At 41.9% G+C, this 25,733-nt stretch overlaps 1 protein-coding gene across 2 annotated transcripts in view; it reads left to right on the top strand.

Moving 5' to 3' along the window:
* Positions 1-334: 334 nt before the first annotated feature.
* Positions 335-25,733, top strand: part of onecut2 (one cut homeobox 2) — a 35,243-nt gene continuing 9,844 nt past the window's right edge. The window contains exons 1-2 of one of the 2 annotated variants that reach the window (XM_085794227.1): positions 335-1,953; positions 6,497-6,595. In XM_085794227.1, coding sequence (XP_085650353.1) covers positions 693-1,953; positions 6,497-6,595 — 1,360 coding nt within the window. In that variant the 5' untranslated portion in view covers positions 335-692. The remainder of the gene's footprint in view (positions 1,954-6,496; positions 6,596-25,733) is intronic. The other variant, XM_085794228.1, reaches the window with a different exon arrangement.

The following is a 25,733-nucleotide window of genomic DNA, read 5'->3' as shown; positions in this document are numbered from 1 at the left end:
AATAATATAACCTAAGAGAAAATAAAACCTCAGAACAGATCATAACGTGGACGCTTTACATTCACATATAGTGTTATAGACGGATTACTCTGGTTAAATCAGAGGAAGACACTACACAATACTGATGTTTCATTCGAATCCCACCCTGGACATCAGCACCGTCCACGAAGCTGCAGCCATCAAAGACGCTGATTGGCCAGCCGCTCCGTGGGCCACGCTCTCGCTATCTCTGCCGGCCATTCCGATTGGTCTGATGCTCCATCAGTCACCCTCCATCAGCCCGCTTCTCTCCCCCGCCCCCCCCCCCCTCCTCCTCCTCCTCCCCGCAGCACGGTGGGTTGAGCGGTCTGCTAGGGGACCGTGGACAGCTCCCGTCTGAGCAGCAGAGTAACGCAGGAGGAGGAGAGAGCTGGATATGGGGAAGCCACCGCACAGGCCCGTATGATCGAGATAACAACACTTTTTTTTTTTTTTAATGTGCACATACCGGGGGGGGGAAATACACAAAGACGTGGAGCTGGAGAGGCCTTAGGAGGACGGGGGGAACAACCGAGGGAGTGAAGGAAAAGGAAAAAGGGGGGAGAGGATTCGGATACTGACCCATCCCGGAGCATCAGGGGGAGAAGCAGCGAGAGAAAGGAGGAGAAGGAGAGAGAATTCCGCTCGACCTGATGGACTGAGAGGACAGATGAATGAAGACTGCTTACACTAACGCCTATCGATGCCTGGCCAAGGACCTGGACGCTTACGCCATGAACACGGACATGACAATGGACGGCATCGGCAGCCTGCATGGCGGGGTGTCGGTGAGCTCCGTGGCCCCCGACGCCGCTGAGCTGATGACCGGCCACAGCCCGCACCACCACGGCCGCGGGGGGAGCTCGTTGTCGGCTGCGGCGGCGGCGGCGGCGGCGGCGGCGTCCAGCCTGCGGATCCACCAGGACCTGGCCGCTGCCGCCGCCGCGTCCTCGCGCTCCGCCATGGTGTCCGGCATGGCCAGCATCCTGGACGGCGGCGGGGAGTCGTACCGGCCGGAGCTGTCCCTGCCGCTGCACCACGCCATGAGCGTCCCCTGCGACACGTCCTCTCCCGGGATGGGGATGAGCGGCACCTACACCACCTTAACCCCGCTGCAGCCGCTGCCCCCCATCTCCACCGTGTCCGACAAGTTCCACCACCACCACCACCACCACCACCACCACCAGCGGCTCTCCGGGAACGTGAGCGGGAGCTTCACCCTGATGCGCGACGAGCGGGGGCTGCCGGGCATGAACAACCTGTACAGCCCCTACCACAAAGACCACATGTCCGGGATGGGTCAGAGCCTCTCCCCGGTGCTGGGCAACGGCCTGGGCTCCATACACAACTCCCAACAAGGTCTCCACAACTACGGCACCACGGCGCACGGAGGCGGCCACGACAAGATGCTGAACTTCGACGCGCACCACACCGCCTCCATGCTGGCCCGAGGGGGCGCGGACCACCACCACCAGCAGCAGCACCGGGGCCTCGGTGGCCCCGCGGGCGGGATGATGCCGCACCTGAACGGGATGCACCACCCGGGACACCCGGCCGCCTCCTCGGCGGGTCACCACCCCCACCCCCACGCCCACCCCCACCTCCAGTCTCCATCCCACGGGCCCGTGTTGGCTTCCACCCGGGAAAGACCGCCCTCCTCCTCGGGGACGCAGGGGGGGAACGGCTCGGGGCAGCTGGAGGAGATCAACACCAAGGAGGTAGCGCAGAGGATCACGGCGGAGCTGAAGAGGTACAGCATCCCCCAGGCCATCTTCGCCCAGAGGGTGCTGTGCCGCTCTCAGGGGACCCTGTCGGACCTGCTGCGGAACCCCAAACCCTGGAGTAAACTAAAGTCAGGCCGGGAGACCTTCAGGAGGATGTGGAAGTGGCTGCAGGAGCCCGAGTTTCAGAGGATGTCGGCCCTCAGACTTGCAGGTAAGAGCAGAGAGCCGTGGCCGCCTGATGGCCGCTGCTGTGGTTGGCTTTGTGCGTCCGGACAGGAGCAGGAATTATTGGAACTCACTCCGTAAAAATCAAAAGATCATTTCCCCCCACAATCACTAATTTGTGCAGACATCCCGTCCTCCGCTGGCTTTGTTTTGGCGCACTCAGTTCAGAGCTCCAATTTAGGTGAATGAAATTTATTTAGAATCACTGGTGTTATGATTACCATTATTGATCAATAACACAAAGAGATCGATACGAAATGACAAGGTCATGGGATTTCCCTCCAACTGTTTCCTCTCTCTCTCTCTCTCTCTCTCTGCTCTGCAGTAACACACATTTGCTTTTCATGTGTTTCACTCACACACTTTAACCCAGACCAGTTTTCTATTCTGCTCTAAATTTCTAAAAGCTTATCATTAAAATATTCAATCAAGCCAATCAGGATAATTAAATAGAAAAAAAGAAATAAAAATACAGGAATTTTATTAAGAATTGAAGAATTAACTAGCCTACATTAAACATCAAAGATGTTGATTAACCTAATTCAGTAGGGTACATTATGTTTTTATAGGGAGCTGTGTTGCTGTCATCAGCCTATGAAGGCTCATTGTATTGCTGTGGTGTGGACAGGGACAGAGGTGTGAGGATGCATTCAGAGCAGACAGAGATGACCACAGCAGCGTTTCTGATTGATAGTGAGGAGCTTGAAGTGATCAGGAGGCTGTGACACAAACACAAGGTTCGTAGCATCAGTGAGTCTGGTGCCCCCTCTAGTGAGGGACTTGGTTTCTGTCCCAACAACAAGCCTCTATTGTCTGCAGGGGACACAGCAGCAGCAGCAGCAGCAGCAGCAGCAGCAGCAGGGATCAAAATAAAAAAGGATCAGGTGGCTCCTGAGGATCAGGGTGACAGTGGATTATACCGAGGCCAGGCCACTGCACATTATACAGGAATATTCTAATATAAACCGTGTTATGTTTGTTATGTAGAGGTGGTGAGGAGTGAATGGTTTTATTTTACCATGTGATGTTTTTGTTTTTTATGCAAAATTAGAAATCAGTTGCAGATTAATGATCCTTTAAAAAGAGCAGTTATTCACCTGATTCATCACTTGAATCAGTTAAATAATCTGTCTTCACCTGCAGCTGTTTCCTATGGGGCACCATTTACGTCTATGCAGTAGGTGTGAAGCAGGAGAGACAACACAAGTCCACTGTCTCCAGTTTGGGACATTTTCAGCGTTGCATATATCAGCCTAAATCATTGTGTTTAAATACTTCATTTTAAACTCAGCATCTTTTACATTAGAAATAAAATATAAGTCAATTTATAATGCCGCTTTTTCTTTTTTGAAATAGATTAAAAAAAAGAAGTAAGTCAAATCAATCAGAGACACAGAAGATAAAATAAATGAAAGCTAAAATAATAAAAGATAATGGTGTGATAAAGAGAGGGAAGAGTGTAGATGTGTGTATTAACAGAAGTTATGTTAAAGTGTTAACCTCATTTGAATGAGTTTTTATGTTATTCATATGTTACAGTTACAGTATATTATCTTAAAATGAGGGAGACATTTTTCAACCAAACAATTCATTGTTTTTGTTTTTTTTTGTTTCCTGATTTCATTTAGTTCTCAAAGTTCTGAATCTGTTATTTGATAGCCACCTGGCTGTAACTGTTTATTATGTAGGATTTATTAGAAATGGGCCTAGATGAAATGGTGTCGATAGACCTGGGATCACTGGGAAAATCATGTTGAAACTTACTTAGTTTCAAACAAGCAGCCGATTGACCTCGGCTCACTCATCTCTGCTTCAGTTTATTTTATTGATCGAAGGAAAAGGCATCAGATCTTGGGACTAAAAATCTGCCATACCAAGTATCTGCGTAGAGCAGAGTATCACAACACTGCAGGTGACGGATCACAGAACGCTGTCTAACAGTTTGGAGCTTTTGTGAACTGTCTGTTAGCTCAGAGTGAATGCAAACAGTCATGAGATAAATGTGCTGCAGTTGTCTGAAATAATTTAAAGAAAGAAATCCCCTTAACTTCTGCTTTCACTTTGGATTTGACTGTTCAGTGAAAACCATCTCTACGGTGTCATGTTTGGATAAACTGAATACGTAAAACTCATCAAATGACCCTAAAAATGTTTCCACAAAAGGAAAAAAAAACAGGTTTTGTTTTGTCTTTATTTGTACAGGGATGTTGGTCATACATAACATTTTAAGTGGATGGGTATTACTGCGATTATTAATCATGCAGATTAGAGATTCAACATGAAGTTAGTAAAATAAACCAATTATTTTATGCGTTTTTTTGTAATTATAGATTTTGTTTTACACATTTCAAGAGAGTAACAATGCCCCTGTAACCTTTAGTATCATAGAAAAGTATAAATAAATCAACTTTATAGCTATTGGTGTGTCCTTTTGCATAACACTCACTTTTGCAATGCTGCATTTAAAAAAAACACGTTGAGATAACAGTACATAAAAATGTTAAATTTGAAGTAGGAAAAATGCACTGATAATTTAAAGGACACAACCTATGTGGAGTTAAACATGCCAGTTCTAACATACAGTATACTTCATTCTATAGACTTATACGTGTGTGTGCGTGTGTTGGATCCTCAGTGACTATAATAAGTGTATAATAATCTGAGAAATTACCTGAATCATGTTGTCAATGTACTACAAGATAAAAAAAACTTTATCGATCCTCAGGGAGTAAATTTAGCATTTAAGTAGCAGGAAACAGATCCCAGAGCAGTGAGAGGAAGAAGCTCCTAGAAGAGTGTGGCCTGTAAAAAAAAAAAAGAGTAGAGTATTTATACCAAACGTCTTTTATTGTTGTGTCCGATTGGTGTGTATTTATGGCCTGTTTTAAGAGTTCACTCTGAGTCATTAGAAAATAGATTAGACTTATTTTCCACAGCTTGACTCAATTTTTTTTTATAATTAAATTTAAAAGTAGCCGCTGTTTCTGACTGATTGGTGAACAGTTGAAAAAGTGGAGTGTATTTATATGATATTCTTTAGAGATTTAAATTTTTAAAAAAAAGTAAAATTACACACTCAATGACCTCATTGTCTCTTAGTTTCAGTAGGTTAATGTTCTCAGTATTAGTTGATGTAATGTGTATAAACCTGAGCACTATTTCATGTAACATTTAATGTTCCTAAATGATTGGGAAAAAAAAAACTTAACTAAAAACTAAACTATTTTATTTAATTAATTTCTATAGTATCTGGAGATTGTATCAGAGATTTTTTGAAATACCTGCTCTGGTAATTTTATGGCTGCGCCTGCGTCACATCACAATATTAATATCTGTAATATCTGTTGAGTGTGTGAACGTTGCTCTGAGATTTAAAGAAAGCAGCCACATTAACAGGTATAGAGCAGCAGGAGTCATGGTATAAAACTGACTTTTTTGCTGAACAGATTCAATTCGACAGTTCTTTTGAAATCAGTAGATGCCCCATTTGTTAGAAAACTGATGAAATCCATATTGAAATGGCCTTGATTTTCTGAGTTGATTCAGTTCAGCTCAGACCTCCAGTACGTATTTGAAATATGTGTTGTCCTTGATGAGGAAGAGATTATCTGTGCAGGAGATTGCTTTTCGGTGTCTTTGGTCTGTGGTTTTTCACTCTCAGCCAGCATAGCTATTTGATGATATACGTTAATAAATCTATAGGTTCATAGGAAGTGGCCTGGGTGATGCTGAGTAGAGGCTGGAGCTTTTCATTCATATGATCTGCACCTCTGCTTCTGAACATTGCGCTGATATTTCCACCTCATCACAATATTTGTATACATTATGATTGACAAGATTATGAAATTAAATAAGTGGAAACCTTTTTCTTTTAAATGAAATGAAAAATCAAAATGTAATTTAAAAAAAAGTTAATTGCAGGATGCAGAAACATTTGATGAGGTTTATGCAGCTTTAAAAGAAGGAAGCTGACTCCAGTTACTTTTAGATTTTGGATCAATTCAACAGTTGGTGTAGAGGGGATGGGATGACGTGTGACAACATCGTGACACATGCAAATCAGACAGCGCTGCAGCTGTGAGCAGTTTGTCTAAGCCAGCTAAACAATAAAACTGCATGGATGTTTCTGTATGTTCAGAGCTGACAGTGTAGCTACCGACACTGGCCTCAAACTGAGACCACACAACCAGATATCCCCTTTGTAAAAAAAAAATCTTTGCGCACTTAATGATCAGTTAAAATCATTAAATATCATTAAAAAGTAAACAACACAAATAGAAAGCTCAGTTCAACAGCTAAGTGTAGGTGAAAAAGACGTTGCATATTATCAAGGCTGAGGTAACAGGAGCCAGTCAGGGCAGGCACTACGGGTGATACTGTGAAAAAGAGACGGCTTATTGGATAATAGTGTTATAATTTTATGATATTTTTTTTACACACAACAAAAAAAGGGGATTGTTTCCTTTCAAGCTTTAATATGAAAATGTTCCTTTTGTTTTTTGTCATCCTGGTTTGGCCTGCTGTTCTAGCTCTCCTCCACGGTGACTGTAGAACGACTGTAGAAGCAGAGGGAGCTTCAGTTCCTAGATCAACAGCACCACAAGAAACCAATAGAGCTGAGGTCAAAGGTCAGAGCTGCAACACTCAGACAATAGATGGAGCAAATATTCCCCTGACCCCGAGACAAGCAGAGAGGAGGGAGAGAAGGAAGAGAGGGAAGAAGAGGAGAGCTATTTTTGTTTTCTGACTCGCTGAGTCTGCTGCATTCATGTCCTGTTAGTTCATAACAGCAGGAATAATTATTATAATAAGCCAATGCTGTGAATCTTATCACATCTTGGACCTTGAATGGTCAGTTAATTGTCCAAAAGTCATTTTTCTCATTTTAGTGTGAGGATAAAAAGCCTCCCCAGCAGTCTCTCTCTCTTTGTCTCTGTCTCTCTGTCTCTGTCTCTGTCTCATATCAAGCTCCGGGAATTTGTCTTTCACATTTTTACATGTTTAAAATTTGCTGTCAAAGGTTTGTGGACACATGTAATCCATAAGGTGGATGTCATTTTGCAGCCAGGCTGTTGTCGTGTTGAATGGGTTTGAGACTAGAGCTCTTCACAGACCAGTCAGGTTCTCCTACCTCAAACTGTGAAAACCATTTCCTCTCATTCTGGACGAGACTCTAACTGGAGAGTTCTCCTCCCCCACTGGAACAGAGCAGTTGTAGCCTGATAATTAAACTGCCATTTAGTTTCATTTGATTATTCAGTTTGACACTTTTGTTCACATTAAGGTCAATTTCACATGGTTGGACTATGGCTGTGACTTATATTCATATTGTGGATTATTGTAAACCAGGTTGTGAATTCTCAATGAGTCAAATACTAGCAAACCACACATCATGAGCAACGTTTTCTGTTGTTTGTTGTCGTGTGGTTGGGCAAAATTAAGACCGGTCAGATCCCTCTAAAACATTTTTTTGAAACTGTTAAATTGTTTTTGACTGATAGAAATAAACATTTTTGAAAATTGTTAGTTGCAGGTTTCCATGGATGTAGCTGAAAGTAGCCAGCAAGTCATCAGTCATCAATTAGCAAAACAACAGCTCTATGTAAAACACTGTGAAATATTGGGACCAGGCTCTAGGAACCAACCTAAAATCATGAAAACCACAAGTAACCTGTACTTAAAGGGATAGTTCACCCAAAATTCCCACACCCAAAACTCATTATCTACTCACCCTCATGTCGACTAAGAGCTGTGATTTTCAGAGTCCTCCGTGCCTTCTCTGAGTTACGGGGGCGTCCGTGCAGCAGTATTTGTCCATATAATGGTTGTCAATGGATACCAACTTTCTTCGTCCAAAAAGACACACCAAAAAACATCCAAATACCTCCATACTGCTCGTCTGTAATGTCCCTCTTGTATTGAAGCCCCGACATGAGAAATTGTTCCGCCAGTGAACTGAGACACTGGGAGCTTCCGCTACAAACAAGCTTAAAATATAGACTTATTTAATTTTTTTCTGAACAATTTCTCATGTCGGGGCTTCAATACAAGGGGGACATTACAGATGAGCAGTATGGAGGTATTTGGATGTTTTTTGGTGTGTCTTTTTGGACCAAGAAAGTTGGTATCCATTGACAACCATTATATGGACAAATACTGCTGCGCGGACCCCCCCGTAACTCAGAGAAGGAACGGAGGACACTGAAAATTCTCACAGCTCTTAGTTGACATGAGGGTGAGTAGATAATGAGTGAAATTTGAATTTTGGGTGAACCATCCCTTTAAGTATAACAACAGAGGCTGTCAGAGCTGCAGGTGAAGGCCTGTGGCTTTAGAATATGTTGGATCATGCATGGTGTCCTGGTGTCCACAAACCTTTGGCCACCTAGTCTGCGTAGAGAAATGACAAAACAGATTTAATGAGAATTCCAATGGAAGTAACAAATCTGTATAAATATCTGACTGGCTCCTTCTCTGCCTTCTGCTTCTGCCTCATTTTGAATCTGTTGCTTTTCCTTGCTGTCTCTCTCCTCCCTTGGACCCATCTCTCTCTCCTCTCTCTCTCTCTCTCTCTTTTGGTGGGGAGGTATTATGTGATTGTCGGGGGAATTGAACACAAGAGCAGAGGCAGCAACGGCCCAATGAATTATTGATGGGAATCTCGGCGTGACCCGCCTCGGTCTGCTCACTTCACTTCTTCACCTCGCAGCCGGGTTAACCAGGCAAAATGGAGGGTGAAGGAGAGCGAGAGAGGGAGAGAGAGAAGGAGAGAGAGGGAGAGAGAGGAGGAGTCCATTGTTTGGTTGGAGGATGCTGCCCGTTTGTGTCTGCAAAGTGAATTATGGATGAAAAGAAAACAATGCTCAAATCAGTGTTAGAATAGCTGAGTGCAAACGGCACGTTGCAGCAGGAGACAAAGCTGGACGCTAACAGATCACAGGATCAATTCCCACAGCACGTCACCCTGCTGCTCTCACACGCTCATTCTATTCTATGTCGCAGTTTTGTTTGTTTGTTTATTGCTGTTAAGTTGTATTCCAGTAAAGGCTGAGTTGCTGGAAGACTCTGTGGCTGTAATGCTGTAATGAGGATCCATTGCTTTTTTTTTCATGTGTTGGAGGAGAAAGCCATAGATCATCTGATGACAGATCCTTTAATGTCCACTTAGACTCAAATTGTCCTGAAAATCTGAATGACTGAACCTAAATATTTTCCATTTTATGCATCCTGCTGCGAGCAGACATAGTGCATTATTAATGAGCTGGACTCTGCTTTATGACACGGATTACCAGCAGTTAGTCCACGTGTGTGTGTGTGTGTGTGTGTGTGTGTGTGTGTGTGTGTGTGTGTGTGTGTGTTTGTGTGTGTTTGTGTGTGTGTGTGTCTGTTTGGTCGTACAGTTTCAGACTGTGGGAATACGGTCTGTGTCCGTTTTCAGGGTTTGCGCTCCGACCTCCTGCATATTCATAGGCCGCTATTGATCTGTAATAATGGATTTAAGGCTGGTGGGGGGAGACTTCTGATGTTTGTTTGTGTGTCAGCGTGAGAAGGTTTGACAGAAGCTGCGTCGGAACACGACTGCATATGTGAAAAAACGTAGTATAACGTCTTTTGTGTGTCCAGAAGGAGCTGTGAGTGGTTGTCACTGAGGAATCTGGGGATGTGAGCACACAGATCCATCCCAGATTAGACATGTTTATATCAACTATTTTCTCTTGTGTGTTTTCGGATTTAGAGACATCATCATGCAGGAGTGGAGACTTTTTTTTTTTTTTTAACATTCTGTTTATTAGATTTTTCCATATTCAAGACAAGTGTTTGAGTAACTCAGTGTGAACATATTTTTCAACCCAACCCCCCCTCCCGCACCCTCCCCACATTTACCATTACTGGTATATACCAGTAGTTTGTATTTAAGTATATTTACAGAAATATACTTAAATACAAACTATAGTGCTATAAGATCATAACATAAAATAAAACAAAACAAATGAAGAAAAATACATAGTGAAAATACAAAGATAAATTGATAAAAGGAAAAGTCAAATAAAATATAAATAGATTCTCTAGTCAGCAATTACGTCTAGTTTTGGTGTGATCCTTCAATCAACTATGTCCACTGTGTTCAGATGTTCAATCAAATTACTCCATATTCCTTCAAATGTATCTCGCCTTTGTTTTAGATTGTATTATTTTCTATACCAGAGGTCAGTTCACTAAGCCAAAGCGAGGGTATGGGCGGTGTTCCCTCTTCCATTTAGAGCTATGCATTTATTGGCTATTGTCAAAGCTATTCTTATGGTCTGATTTTGTTGGCCCTTACAGGCAGCATCGACCTGTCCCCTAATAGAGTTAACCTTGGTTCAGGTGGAATGTTTGTTTTTTCTATCTTGGATTATGGTTCTAAGTGTTGTTTCCCAGTAGTTGGACAGTTGTGAACAGGGCAGAACATATGAAGAAGAGAACCAGGAGTGAAGACTACAATTTGATCACAGAATGTAGATGTAAGGCTGATGCCTTCTGCTATCTTTGCCACTCACATAACCGTCACCTTGCTCATCATAGTGCTCCCACAAAAATATTCAACGACTATAGCATTTGAATTTTGTCGGCAAAGGGAATAATAAAAAAGCTACAATCTGTGACTCTACAGTAGATGTGTTTTTTTTTACTCCTACTCCAGCCAGCAGTGATAGATGTTAACACACCATCCAGGAAAGAGTGAACTGCAGCCCTGAAATAAGTTTGAAAAACACACAATGACTATTTCAGAGGAGCATCAACCTGGTGTGAACAGAAATTACAAAAGTGTTCAACCAGCTTTTATTAGCAAATAAAAAAACCCGCCCATACCCATAAATTTATACCAACAACACCTATTGATTCAAAGTGTGATGCAGAGGTTGGAGACCAGCTGTTGTTATCTAGCAGGTGAATTCTAGGGGAAGATTGCACATATCTGAAAGAGTTTGCCTGTTGATTTATGTGGGGGCTCTGCCTACAGCGATCTTTACTCAATCTGTAAACTCCAAACATCAGCCTCGCATCTTCAGAGCCTCCACAACCTTCACTGTAGCTCCCAATAAGAATATCAGAGGAATAGCGTAGTGATTTTTTATTAAGACTGTCCACACCAATTACGATGCTCCGGTCGGGCTGGAGCAATAGAAATGCGTCTGGGGCCGACTGAGCTGCTCGGGTTCAGAGGAGAAAATGGTCCTGTCGCCACTTTATTGCGGCGGTCAAATCAAACGTGACACCTGGACTCTGAGCTCATCGAGGCGGCGCACAATCAGCTACGCAATACGACACACAAACATACGCAAGGAGCTGCAGGGAGAACAGGAACCAGCTCTGAACCATGCTGCAGAGGATGGTGTCAGTGTGTGTATCTCACCACAGTAACATCATTGTTAAAATTCCTTGTTTGTTTGTGTGACCCCTGATCGAAGAGAAGGATGAGTAGTTTTCTCTCCTTGTGGACTGGAGCTGCAGGAGTAGAAGGGAAAAGGAATTCCCACCCTAATCTTCATCAGAATAATGAATAAATCTGTCTTTGTTTTTGTTATTTTAGTTTTCTTTTCCAGAGATCTTCTGTATCTTTATGATTTTGTTTTTGTGCACTCACAGTCTGGTGTTGGATTTTTAGTGAAATGTCACGTTTTTTCGGGTCCCTGTTGAAAACAACTCGATACATCTCATGAGGCTCATCTTGCAAACAATATAATTTGTTCAAGGTTCCAGTTGTATTCAGTCTCAGGTCCAATCAATATTGGAAACCTGTAAAAAAAAAATGTTTTTAGGTCAGGCCTGATGCAGTGGAGAGGGTGCAGAGCAGGAGCTGATCATTTACATACACTGTATTCCTAACATCATGGAGGATTGATTTACACATGTTTATATAGAACAAGCCAACTGGACCTCGCTCCAGATTTCTTTCTGTCATTCCTCTTTTGTTTCCTTCCTCTAGTTGTCTCTACCTCTTTCACTTTAATTAGTATTGGTGTCACTGTGCAGCTGAAATAACTCTGTCGGAGGCATAATGACCAACGACAGGCGGGAGGGAGCTGTCAGGCAGCGGGCAGGGTTTATAGTGAAAGACCAACCGTGCTACAAACAGAATGTCAACACAAGATCAGAGTCACTCATTCACTAAAAAAAAAGACAAATGAAAATTTGACTATCATGATTATTACTATTGTAGTTGCTGCTATTAGAACCCTTATTATTATTATTATTATTATTATTATTATTATTATTATTATTATTATTATTATTATTATTATTATTATTATTATTATTATTATTATCCTTATTTATTATTATTAAGATTGTTATATGATAATATTAAAACAATGTAAAATATACCAGTTAGATAGGATACACATAATTAATGAATAATTATAATTTAAAACAATGCATAAATGCATATTTTTCCTTCCTCTCTCTTTGGTGTCTCTCTCACTCTCTCTTGTTCTGTCTGCAAGTCAGTGTCTTTTTTTCCTGAAATGTGGGTGTGTGTGTGTTTGTGTGTGTGTGTGTGTGTGAGCGTGAAGCAGCAGTTTGGGCTCTGCCGCGCATGTGGACGGCTGATGTGGATCGATGGCTGTAATCCCGAGCAGATTAAAAGAGCATTAATACTGGCAATGATAACGTAAACGGTGCGGACCCAGATCTCCATTGATCTGCAGGAACCTGATCCAGACCAGTTCCTGGAAGAGATGGGAGAGGTGGGGTGTAGAGACAGAGAGAGGAGAGAGACAGAGAGAGAGAGAGAGAGAGAGAGAGAGAGAGAGGTGTATTTGATTGGCTCAGACCACAGAATAATAATAATAACAGACCACTTTGTATAAAATATTACATGCAAATGAATAACTTAGCAAGATGTGAGTGTGCACACGGAGCTGCTAGTGATCTCTACAGGCTTCCCTTTCCTCTGGTGGTAATCAACACTGGCACTGAAAATAAATGGTGACGTGCTGTGTTGGCCAATAAGAATGCAAGTCTCTTTAAACAAAGCGGTTTTCTCAGAGAGAAGTCTTTGTAGTCATTATTGATTGTTGTCGATGGGCTGATATATGAATTCACTGTATGTCCTCTGCTGTTGTGGTGTCGGTTGTTGCTGAGGCTGCTGAGCTCAGGTGGCTTTCTAGTCAGTGACCTGGTTGTCAGTGGATTCCATATCAAACCGAAGCAGAGCAGTAGAATCGGTGAAGTGGTAAAATGAGATTTTAGATTCATCTGCAGAGGCTTTATCTCATTATCTGTAAAATCCTTATTTTTTATATAGTTTGTGCTTTGGCCCAAAATGTCTCTGCACACTGAAGCATCCTCAGGAGGATGTCTGATAGATCCAAGGGCAACTCACAATGGTGGTGCATGATAAATAGGCCTACTGTAGAAACTGAAAGGTTCAGGAAACCCTTCATTCCTGTTGCCATCAAAATGCACATTGTGGCTATCATTATACTTGGCAATTACTGTAATATCATATCACTATAAGTTATGTAAGCTACTGGACAATTTGAATCTCCCTCCATGGGATGAATAAAGTATTTTTCTACTTCTTCTTCTTCTAAATGCTAATGTGCATGGATGGGTCAGGGTACACCGCTGTCATATTTCCCAGCATACCAACTTACACCCAACACATCTGTTTAATGACACATCTTTTCACTGATGAGTTGTTTCTCCTTTATCAAAGGATGTGATGTGCTCGATCCATTTGTTTTCCATTTATTGCGTTACCATAGATATATATACTGACTAGATGCCGCGTTCCCAGGCAACTCTATTGAGTGGAATGTGTCAACGCGGCCGCCATCTTGGTCCGGGGGAAGCCGTGTCACTGCACTAGTCAACAGAGGCAGAGGTCTATCAACCATTAAAATCGCCATAACTCACCGAATATTCAACCGATTTTCAAGCCGTTTGGTTTATTATAAATGTCAGACATATATTTATGATACAACAACAACAAAAAAGTTTTTGAAATTTTTTTATAATTTCTTTTTTAATGTATTAAACATACACTCATATACTCAGACACACACCCACATGCATAAATACACTGACATTTGTTCTACAAGGGTCTGACCGGGTCTGACTGCTTGTCAGACGTTTATGTCTATGGTCAGAAACCCTGGACCGAGATGGCGGCGCTATTGACGTACGCTGAGAAGCAGAAGGCGGCATCTAGTCAGTATATATATCTATGTTGCGTTACCCAGGTGAGCTAACTGATAACATGCTAGCTGGAAGAGAACATGCTAACACTAGTGCATCCCTAACGGAACTTGAGGTTTCTCTTTGAACCTTTTGACTAAAGTCTCATCTGTAAACCATGCTGTAGCTCTGTTGTGGTGGAATGAGGCAAGGCAAGGCAATTTTATTTGTATAGTCCATTTTTACAAACAGTTTGTCTCAAAGGTGATCAACAACATCCTCTACCCTTAGACCCTCACATCCACTCCCTAGAAAACCCTTTTAACAGGGACAAAATTGGACAAAACATCTCCACCTGTAATAACTTATAGTCAGGTCAGTTTGAGCTGCTGTTTCATAGAAATTTCCCCATTGAGGGAGGAATGGAGGCAGAAAAAGAAGCGGACCGTCCAGAGGACTTCCTGAACTTGAGTCTTTGGAATCTTTGTATTGGAGTCAATTGGCAGTAGGAAGGGGCCTGGCTGCACTCCGAGGCTCACAGTTTAAATTCTGTAAGTCTCTCTGCTTTTTTGAGAACATTGTGTGAGAGAGGACACGTTTGTCTACAACCGTGAAAAAAGCATGTGTGTAGAGTTTAATTTGGGGCTGGGAGCAGCGTGGAAAGAAGAAATTCAGACAATTTCAGGCAACTTCTCCCACTCAGGCTGCTGATGTCACCCACTCTAGCCTGAACGTTCTACACAATACACACCCATTATAATCTCAACATTCAGCGGTGATTGATCAAAAACCATAATACCTATTGACAGCTATTCCACAGCCATAGAGGTCAGTGCAGAGCATTAGCTTGGTGGCACTAAGGATAGATCAATAAATAAATTAATTAATCATTTAAATAGAAAAAATGGAACACTCAGCTTCGATGTCAAAAGGTCTGTTGTGACATCATCAGACAATAGTTGTATATACGTAGAAGAGAACACAATAGTTCATGACACACATTGCTGATAGATCCAGACGGTCTGTTCTGAGCACACAGTGTGATTTTTAAGCATAACGTTTTTCAAACTTTCTTGAAACTAATGCAATGGCGAGTTCTAGTCCAGAGGCAACAATCCAACAACTGAGGATGAAGATCGAGGCACAAATGATGGTGTCAAAGGTTTTCCAACATGAAATGTGCAACCTGAATCTCATGCTGGCTGACAAGAACGCCACCTGCGAAACTGAACATAAATGGGCGCTCCAACTTCACAGAGAGTTGAAGCAGACCAAAAAGCAGTTGGCTAGACAGCAATCAAGATTAAGATTAAGATCAAGACCAAGACTGCCTTTATTGCCATGGTATGATAAGAAATCCAAATCCCTGAAACAAATGTGTTTCAACCGGGGGAAGGAGACCAGGAAAGATCTGGAGGAGGCTTCATACCAACACGCCCAGAGGTATGAAACTGCCACGGTGTCAGAACATCAGCTTGTGGAGAAAAACCTGAGGGCTGAGATTGACAGGATGACCAAAGAGATCAGTTTAGCTCAACAAAAAGCATCAGAGCAGGAGCTGGCTTTTAAGACAGAGCTGCAGCAGCTGAAAACCCAGCTCAACGCTCAGCTCAGACTAAACTGTAAACTGACTAAGGAGCTTGGAGAGGAGAGAGAGAAGAACACAGCTCTCCATGAGGCTTCATACCAACACACCCAGACGTATGAAGCTGAAGTCCTCAGGGCCAGACGGCAGGCTGACAACCTGCAGCATGTGCTGGAGACAGAAGTGAAGGCTTATGCTGCCAGGATGATAGAAGACCAGCTCCTGGAGAAAAGACTGAGGGCCGAGATCAACACCCTCCAACAAAAGATGACCCAAGAGATCAGCTTGCTTCAGCAAAAAACATCGGACCAGGACCTGGCTCTGAAGAAAGAGCTGGAGGAGCTGAGAGCTCAGCTCATCCCTCAGCCCACTGCAGAGCTGCAGGCAGAGAGGAGCAACAAAAAGCCCCTCCAACAACACATGGCCCCCACACCAGAGGTCAACATGGACGGGCGTCCGCCATTCTCTGGGGCTGAGGAATCCAAAGAGGTGGAAGAGGAGCAGGGAGGCCTCGTCCAACGTATCTGAACTGACTTTCCCTCCCACCTTTTTTCCTTTTTCATCTTCTTAACTTTTCTTTTCTTAACCATCTTTCTCCTTTTTCTTTTGTGAATAATGAACATTAAAAAACAGCAACAAAAAAACAAACACAATCAAGTCTTTGAGATGTTCTTCCTAATATAATGTTGTATTTAGCAGCTTCTAAGTGTATAGTTAGGTCTTTAAAGTTGTTATTTTGCAATACCAACAATGGTTGAAATAATTTAAAATGAATTGAAATAAATAAATGATAGCTGCAGGTGGCAATTCTCGGGTTCTAACCTTTCTGTCTCAAGACTGAGCAAAATCAACAGGGTTCTACCGCTTGACCCTCTCTTGCTTTAGCTGAGCTGAAAGCTTCATACACACCTATAACCTCAAGATTGATCCAAATCTGGTTTTTCAGTTGTGCTTATATGTCATTTGTGGTGGCACCTATGGGTCAAGCTCAAAATGTTTTGGTAGGCATATTCCTAGTCCTGTTCTGAAGATATCTACCAAGATGTATGATTATTAGACACATGGTGAATGATTTATGGCAAATATTTGCTAAGCCCCGCCCTCTGAAAGAATATTTTGGTTGACGGCAATGACCAGTATTGCTCATTCATAATAGATATGACTATCTTAGTCCCCAGAGGCGGTGTACCAAATTTGGTGTCAAAATCTGAAAAGTTCCATTCATTTGACTGTTTTTTGTCTTGTGCAAATTAGCAACAAATCTATATTCGTGGCCTTTACGATCCAAGAGGCTTTTTTGTAGAGCACATTGAGCTGGACTTGGAACGCTAACCCTTTGGGGTTAGAACCCCAATAACAGGCATTCAGAAGTGAATGCACCAAGCAAGCTGCCTGATGAGTGACAATAATGTGTAAATGTTGTTTGCATGTCTGAATGGGAGAGGGAGTCCTACATGTTGGCCGTGCTGCAAGAGCATAACTGTCCTGCATGTGTTTTCAAAGTTGGTTGGTTGGTTTACTAAGATCCCCATTAGCTTTTGCAAGGCAGCAGCTTGTACTCACTAGAACTAAAGAACCTAAGGAACCAGTTGTCATCAGTGTAGCCCTGTTGTTTTTGTATTCACCTCTTTGTGACATCTTTTTTCTCTCCCGGGGTGAGTTTGTATTTATTCAGTTGACCTTTTGTTGTTTGTTGTTTGCTGTTTTTGCCGCTCAAGTTGAAACTAAACCCCACTGATCAAGAAGAGAAACCAGACTTTACGGCTCAGATCGGTTTTCTTTTCCTCTGTGCTCTCCTCCTGTAGATTTGGCAGTAAAAGCATTAAAAGCAGCCACTTTTATGTGGATCAGACGGATGGGTTTGAAGGGAATCCTCCTCTATTTGATTGGGCCAGATAACTGGATTCATTAAGGTGAATCTGTCTGTTATTGGATTATGTTTCATATTGGATGGATGGGATCCAATTGTAGATATTACAGCCTTTAATGGAGACAGGTTTAACAGGACACAGCGAGCAGCAACATATGACAGAGAAAAAAGTAAAAATAAAGAGGAAAAAAATAGAAAGAAAAAAAACAGTTGAATTAACTCTGAAAGTAAAATACATTTCTTAATAAAATGATAATAAATAGAATATGAAGATAAAAATAAAAGTACACAAATCAGAATGCTGAGCGAATTTTATTTTACTTCAGGGCACGAAATCTGATCAACTTGTATCGCCTTTTGCTGATCATTTGAGGACAAACATGGTTGCAAGTGGTGTAGCAGGATGTCTGTTTGTAGGTGCCCAACCTCCTTTTGATCAATCACAGATCACAATGAGACCTGTTGATCAGAGAATATTATCTCTCTTGTGTTTGTGCTCTGTTGAAGCTGAGTATGTGAGACAGAGCCAGGCTGCCCAAAAACACACACGGCTGATAAGAAAAGGTACTGAGAGGCTGGTTAACTCATCATCTATTAATCTGTCAGTGTGTGTGTGTGTGTGTGTGTGTGTGTGTGTGTGATGTCCAAACAGAGCTTCTCTCTGATTTGACACTGACTGACTGTTGACACTGTCAACACTCTGCAGGTTAAAGGTCAGTGGATGTTTTCAGCTTTTCAAACTTTCTTTCCAGAGACTTTCAGCACTTCTAGATATTTGAACCATCTGAGCTCTTGGGCTTTACTAGGATTCCCATAATGAAATATAATGTGGCTGTGGAGTCAGTGACTATATTTGCAACATTATTCTCTCTAATAACATGAAAAACAAGAAAAGGATAAATCACTATTTTGCGTATGTGTAAACTTCAGGTTTGGGTAAACATTTGGCATCTGGTGTTGATGGATCTTTGCCTTCAAGTCATGGGCAATGAAATGGGAACAATGCTTTCTGAGCTGTCAAAAGAAAATGATAACAAGAGCGTCTTTTCCCACCTGAGAGGTGGGAAGAACAAGGAGGTCAGCCCACTGGGCTTGAGTTGTACTAATGTTAGCTATGGGCCACTTGTTATTCCACTTGTAGACAGTTACAGACATTAAAGGGATATTTCAACATTTTGGCAAATTTGCCTAATGACATCATCCCTATAGTTTTAGGAGTAGGTTCATTACCTTATATTGTTGGTGCAAGCTGCTTTTAGATCGGCGGGGCAGAGACGTTTCGACTTTCCCTCATCAAACTCATCAAATACACAATCCAACAACTCCAAAACACTCTGGTGGACAAGTTGTGACCTGCACATTCACCACGCTATGAGATAATAATGGAACATTACGAGACAGAGTTGTTTTAAAGGCAAATGCGTAGCCTGAACTACTTTCCAGACATGGCTGCTCGGCAGAGTGACTTCAAAAGCGCAAGTAGTTCTGAGTATTTGCTTCATGTTACATAATTATACGTTGTGAATGTGCAGGTCACAACTTCTCCACAAGAGTGTTTTAGAGTTGTTGGATTGTGTATTTAGTTTGATGAGGGAAACACAGAAATACCATGAGCCTCCATTGCATTAGCTGAGCAGCTCGCGTCTCTGCTCCGCTGATCTAAAAACAGCTTGCACCGACAATTAAAGGTAACAAACCTAACCTACTCCTAAAACTATAGGGATTATGGCAATAAGTGAGTTTGCTAAAATGTTGAAATATCCCTTTAAGGCTGTGAAAGGACTTGTGTAACATTACTAAATATAAGCCAAAAAGCTAACAGTTTGTTAATTTAACAATTTGCTTTTTGAAAAAGTTTGGAACACGAGACTGATTCAGGAAACTGTTGTATGATGTAGTCAAGTGGAATTTGCTAAACAGCCTAATTATCTTAACTGAGAGTGACAGAGGCTGAATTGAAATACAACTCTGTCAGTTTTTCTTTAAGCTGTAGTGTGTGAAATTAGTTTATGAATGTCACAAATAATTTGTTTCTTTAGTGGTTCCAAAAGCCACAACTCCCCCATCCCCTGACATTTTGCATCTTTTCTACCCTGAATGACTTTGCACCCCTGTTTTTGGTTGAGCTGCTCCAACGTCACATCCACACTTAATTCAATTTTAGAGGTCATGAGAGGAAAAAGGTCACTGCACTGCAGCTCTGAGGCCGTGGTGAAGGTGTTCTCCCAGGGCAGCTCATACATTAATTCAACATATATAAATCCAAGGGAAAGAATAAAATATTACAGACAATTTAGAGAGGGTCAGCAGTTTAGTTCACACATCACGACAAACAGAAGCAGGAACATGAGAAATAAACCCTCACACTGCTTTTATTTTACTGTCAACTGATGTTGTTGTTATTATATGATAATATAAATCTGTTTGTTTAGTGACCATCCAAACTGTGTGGGTGAAAGAGACTAAATGGAAAAACAGACCCACTCAGAGAGAGAGAGAGAGAGGTGGATGACATCAAACTCCTCTGAGGCCATTTCTTCATCAGCCCAATGACATCACTGAGCCACCAGAGGCTGTGATTGGTCAGCTGCTTTCTTCTGGTAAACAAGTGGAGATACATTACAGTGTGTGTGTGTGTGTGTGTGTGTGTGTGTGTGTGTGTGTCAGCAGGCAGAGGGACCTTTGTCCGGTGATGTCACCACAGACCTTGTGGACGTACAGATTATACACTGATAAACACACACACACACACACACACACACACACACACACACACACACACACACTGTTGCAGTGACACACACTCGTAGTCCCTCTTTGTTCCTCACTACAGTCGGTCAGAAACAGAATGATCCATTGGGTCTGTATACTGTAGGCCTATATGTGATGCTGCTTTTACATTAACACTGAGGTTGAATGTGGAATAATTCACACTGGAAGGTTCAAAGAACTGATTCTGACTGTAAACAGACAAAAGACCTACATGTTGCTTATGATGTAATCATACTGGAGATGTAAATCTTTGCTTCACAAACATATTAGCCTACTTCATTTAGCAATTCAGTCATCATCTCTGTAACGTCCTAAAACAGCTAAACACCATTCAAACAGGTGGAAACGTTGGTTTTGTTGGGATCTATTTTCAGTGGTGGAGTAATTCAGGTGTGGTGCTTCAATGAGTTTACAGCAGCAGAACGGTTTATTTGACATTGACCACATACGAAATTAACCGTAACAAGTGTGTCCATGAAGGAACATCTGAGTGTCATCATCTGTATCTTTGCTCGGACATGTAAATGTAAAGCAAATGAAGAAGCAAATGAGGAAGTACCACCGTGTCCTCTCTCTTTCCAGCCGTTACACCAGTATCTTGCATATCATGCAGAAATATGTAGATGATTAATTGTAAAAAGTTAATATTTTTTATTGATTACACAAGTCACTCCAACAAGACAGTACCTACTTCACAGTCTTGCTATTGATTGTGTGCTTTGAACACAGTGTCAACCTTAGCTCCATTGAATGCACAGTCTAATATAGGCTAAGCATAGTCAGAAGCTTCATTTAGCATGTTAGCTTGCTTTTCCTAATTAGCGCTAAACAAAAGAAAGCTAAGTCAAATGGGCATGTGAGTAGTTTTACTTTTACTCCAAATTTGTCTGAATGGGGACATGACGGACAGGTATGGAGAGACAAGAGGACATCAACAGAAATAAAAGAGTTGTTGATATTTCAATCTGGATCAAAGTGATGGACCAAGACACGTGTCTAAAGACATCCAGTGTGTAACTAAAAGCTCTGTCATTTTCAACAGTGGGCCCTTGAAAATGGAGATGACAAGAATTTGTTTAGAATCCAAAATAATAAAACTAATGTAATCAATAGGAAGGTACATGTGTATGCTGCCTTATTCATAAGAGATACCACAAGACTGTTTCTACTGTGAGAGAGAGAGGGGAATAGAGATAAACAGCGTGTCTGTTGTTCCATTTCCGGTTATCTTGTCAAAACAGAAGAAGGAAAGTATCTTGGTGCATTAAGCACACAAACACACACACACACACACACACATACACACACAAAAGCTCATGGTGGAGTGCTGACTGCTAAGTGCTACAATGCCGCGTGTCTCTATGTAAATCTGTGTGTGTGTGTGTGGGTTTAAGTGCTGAGATATGATGCATGTTGCCTGACTAGAAGCCATGTTGAGCTTCTAGTCAGGTCTGGGACTTCCTGTCTGCCAGACCCTCTGAAACCAGATTCACTTCACTGAGTCAAATCACAGGGACACAGGTAGAAGGTGTAGAGAGGATCTGGATCAAATATGCTCACTGGTTGATCACATTACTTTACATTACATTACATTACTGTCATGTAGCAACATGACAGAGAAGTGTTAACTGTTCTGTGTGTGTGTTAGTGTGCATTCATTTTCATTCCTAATGTCTTAATTTACTGTAAATATTGGCATTTGGTATATTCTCTTCATAGATGGTTATGTGCTTTTTGGTGGAGTGGTTGCTTTGACCAATACATCATTGATCATATTGTTGGATGGATTGAATGGATTGTAACAAACGTGTGTGATATGTTTAGCGTGGCCTTTAAATGACTGGTGAAACTAAACAGAAACAGTTTCCACGTGTTTGAGGTGAATCAGTAAACGTATGCATTTTTTAACCTGATCATCAATGTAGAAAACCTCTTATTAATAAATAACAGTGCACTCAGGTAATTTACCCCAAACACAGGGTGAACCTGAATGTGTACAGTATGGGCAATTTCAGTTGGAATGATTTTTTTTTTCCATTTCATTTCATCTCAATGAAATAAACACTTTACAAAACACTTACAAATAGAGAAGGCGTAGACCATCTCTTCATAATAGAATTTACAGACACACAACTGACCCAACATAGAGCAGCACATATGATGAGGGTGAAAAAAATCATTTTAGGAGGCAGAAACCTGGAGCAGAACCAGACTCAGGGTGGGCAGACGTCTGTCTTGACCGGTTGGGTTTCGTAGGAAGAGAAAGAGAGACAAGGGGGAGGAAGAGAGGCGAAGAGGGGAGAGACAGAGACAGAGAGACTGACAGCCTGGTGCTCATGTGCTTAAGAGAGAAAACTAATTGCTGATGATGCAGAAGAGTGGCAGAGAGTTTACAATAATCTGGTCAGCACTACAACCTGATCTAAACCATCAGTGATGAGGCAAACTGTTTGAGACTGAGTCATTTACTGCAGGTTGGAGGAGAACGGGTACTAAGCCTAAACTCTAGTAACTAAGGGCTAATTAAAGGTTAACATATAAAAAAGTGTGTTCAGTTTGGATTTGAAGCCTGAATGGAGTCAGCTGTCCTTATGTCAGCAGGGAGGCTGATCCACAGCAAAGGAGTCTGATAGGAAAGGGCTCTGCAGCAGCTGAAGCCTTTTTAGGAAGTCCTACATTATGAGAGTAACCCGCATGGACTATACAGTTAAAAGATCAGGGCTGGTAAGAATGAACAAGTCCATTTAGAACTTTACATATAATCAGAAACACTTTAACACAAAAACAAAATGTTACAGTGATCAAGTCTAGATGAAACAAAGGCCTGAGTCAAGATTCAGTCATGGACAGAAAAGGCTGAATCTTCATTGTGTAACGCAGTTGAAGAAAATGGTTTTGGTGATATCTTGAATCTGATCTGATCTAAAGAGAAGGTTGAATGTAACATCTAGATTCTTGGCTGCCAGACTATGAGAAATCACACAGTTTTCAAGAGTTACTGTTCAATGATCAAACTTGTGTCTATGATAGGCCGTGATGACCAGCATCTGGGTTTTGCCTGAATTAAAGTTCGACACATCCAATTTTTCACTGCAGACGGAGAGATCTCTAATTTTATTGTCTAAGATGAATCACCAGCCTGCATGGGCTCATTCAGCTGAGTGTGCAGCGGATAATTTGGCAGAGAGGTGAGATAAATAGAAGGAAAAGCAGAGGACCCAGGACAGAACCCTGAGGTACTCCTTACTCCACAGCAGAATATGATTGTATTCTTTTCCTTGAAAATTATGCTTAAACAAATATGCTAAAAAAAAAAAACAGGTCAAATATCAAAAACAAAATTATTTACAGAACAACCTATTGAATGCAGCTTGATTCAAAGCACCATCACCGACTGCTACAACTACTGGTATCTTGAGTGTACCGTTGATCGATAAGCATAAATATTATTTCTGGAGAGATCCTCTAAGTGATGACGCTGTGAAGGAAGACCATGTGACTGAAATGACTTGTCAACACATCTTAGTGCTGCACTATGAGAAGTACTGTGGAGAGCCTGACACAGTGTATTAAATAACAGTTAACATTTGTGATTATTTGGGGGAAAAGTCCCCTGTGACACCAGAGGGAAGTGGCAGACATTAACAGATGTCATATCTGATGAACGGTCTGATCCAAGCATCACACAGCCCTGCCCGCTCATGACAGAGTGTCGAAGCAAGCGAATGTGGCGCCACACACAAGCAGTGAAGTGTATGTCGAAGGGTGACTTTACTACTTACCCTGCACTTATATGCCCTCTGTGTAATGGATACCAAGGCTTAAGTGGTAATGGTGTAATAAAAAAAGAAACAGAGAAGGAAAAGGAGAGCCACGAAGAAAGAGGGAGGGAGGAGAGAGACAGAAAGGGAGGAGGGGCTGGAGGATGAGGGAGAGGCAGAGGAAAGGAGGCAGGAAGAAAGAAAAGCAATGGAGGAGGAGAAAGAGAAAGGACAGGGAAGACAAAGGAGGAGAGTCAAAGAGATAATGGAAACAAAGGAGAGAGTTTTAAGAGAAAATGAAGAGATGAAATATGGGTGATGGATAGGACCGAAATAAAAGAGAAGGCGAAAATAGCAGAGGAGATAACAAAGAAGAAAAATATATACAAAAGGGAAAGGGGGGTGAAGAGGGTGATTGAGGAAATAACGATGAAAAAGAGAAAAGAGTAAAATACAAATGATGAAGGAGGAATGTCTGAGGCAGAGAGAGACAGACTTATATAAAGAGATAGATGGGGCTCTCCACATGATGACAGGCTTTTGTGCTATAAATCCTTTTTTCTTGGAGAATGAGGCCTGTCTGTCTGAGTGCAGCCCCGACAGACATCTATGACTTTATATTCAGTTTTATTGATCTCCAAACCTTCTGCTCTCTCTCGCTCTCTCCCTTTTTTTAATTTCTCTCTGTATGCTCCGTCTTTACCTCTCACTCTCCACCTCTTCAGTTCAGACTCCCTCTTCACTGTTCATCTGTCTGTGTCTGTCCATCAAAGACACAGACAGAGGGGGAAATGGACAAAAAGGAAAATCCTCCCTGTCAGCTCAGTTGTTAGCGCATCAAGAGCCATAGACTGAAGCAGGATGCTGTGAAAAAAGAAGCACAGCTCACTATTTACTGTGCCTTGCTGTTCTGCTCTCTTTATAAAGGAATAGTGCAGAGGGTTACAGGCTGTATGACCAGTGCTCTGATCCTTAGCTTCATGTGTGTGTGTGTGTGTGTGTGTGTGTGTGTGTGTGTGTGTTTTCAGTTTGAATGTGAGACCTGCTTTAGTGTACAATCTCTTCATGTGCACTTGACAATAACTATTAAATCCATCAGTGTGAGGTATGTGTAACACACAGTGTCTGGTGTATTCTGATTATACACAACAGGAATTTCATACATTTCATCTAAAAACATCCTGGCTGTGTGCACACCTTACCTGTTGTAAACTGGAAACCTGCCTGTCTTCAGGCCTACACTCCACCATGTCACTTTTTGGTGAGTAGTTCATCCACCAAGAACATCTGGGGTTCCACAAGACGACCCAGTTTCAAATCACACTGACTTTTATAATAGGTGAAATGACTGAAATATGCTGCAGAACTGTCCTCAGTGTTGTGTGGACAATGTGGAAACTGAGGTGACCATGGAGAAGCTGCCAGGCTGAGATCTACAGTATCTCTGTTGCCAGAATGAAAGCAGTCTAATGTTTACTGAGCTCCTCCTTCTCTTCTGCCTTCCTCTCTGTTAACTAAAAAAAAACAAAACAAAACTTGCTGTTTCACACACTTACTTTCTTTAAACTTTTACTAAAACTTTATCTCTCTATCAAAGTTCATGCACAAATTTG

This window comes from Trachurus japonicus, chromosome 12 (genome assembly GCF_045865225.1).
Source record: "Trachurus japonicus isolate A0001 chromosome 12, Traja_1.0".
In the NCBI taxonomy this organism is placed as follows: Eukaryota; Metazoa; Chordata; class Actinopteri; order Carangiformes; family Carangidae; genus Trachurus; species Trachurus japonicus.
Note: the sequence above shows the minus strand (reverse complement) of the source record. Positions and strands in the feature narration are given on the sequence as shown.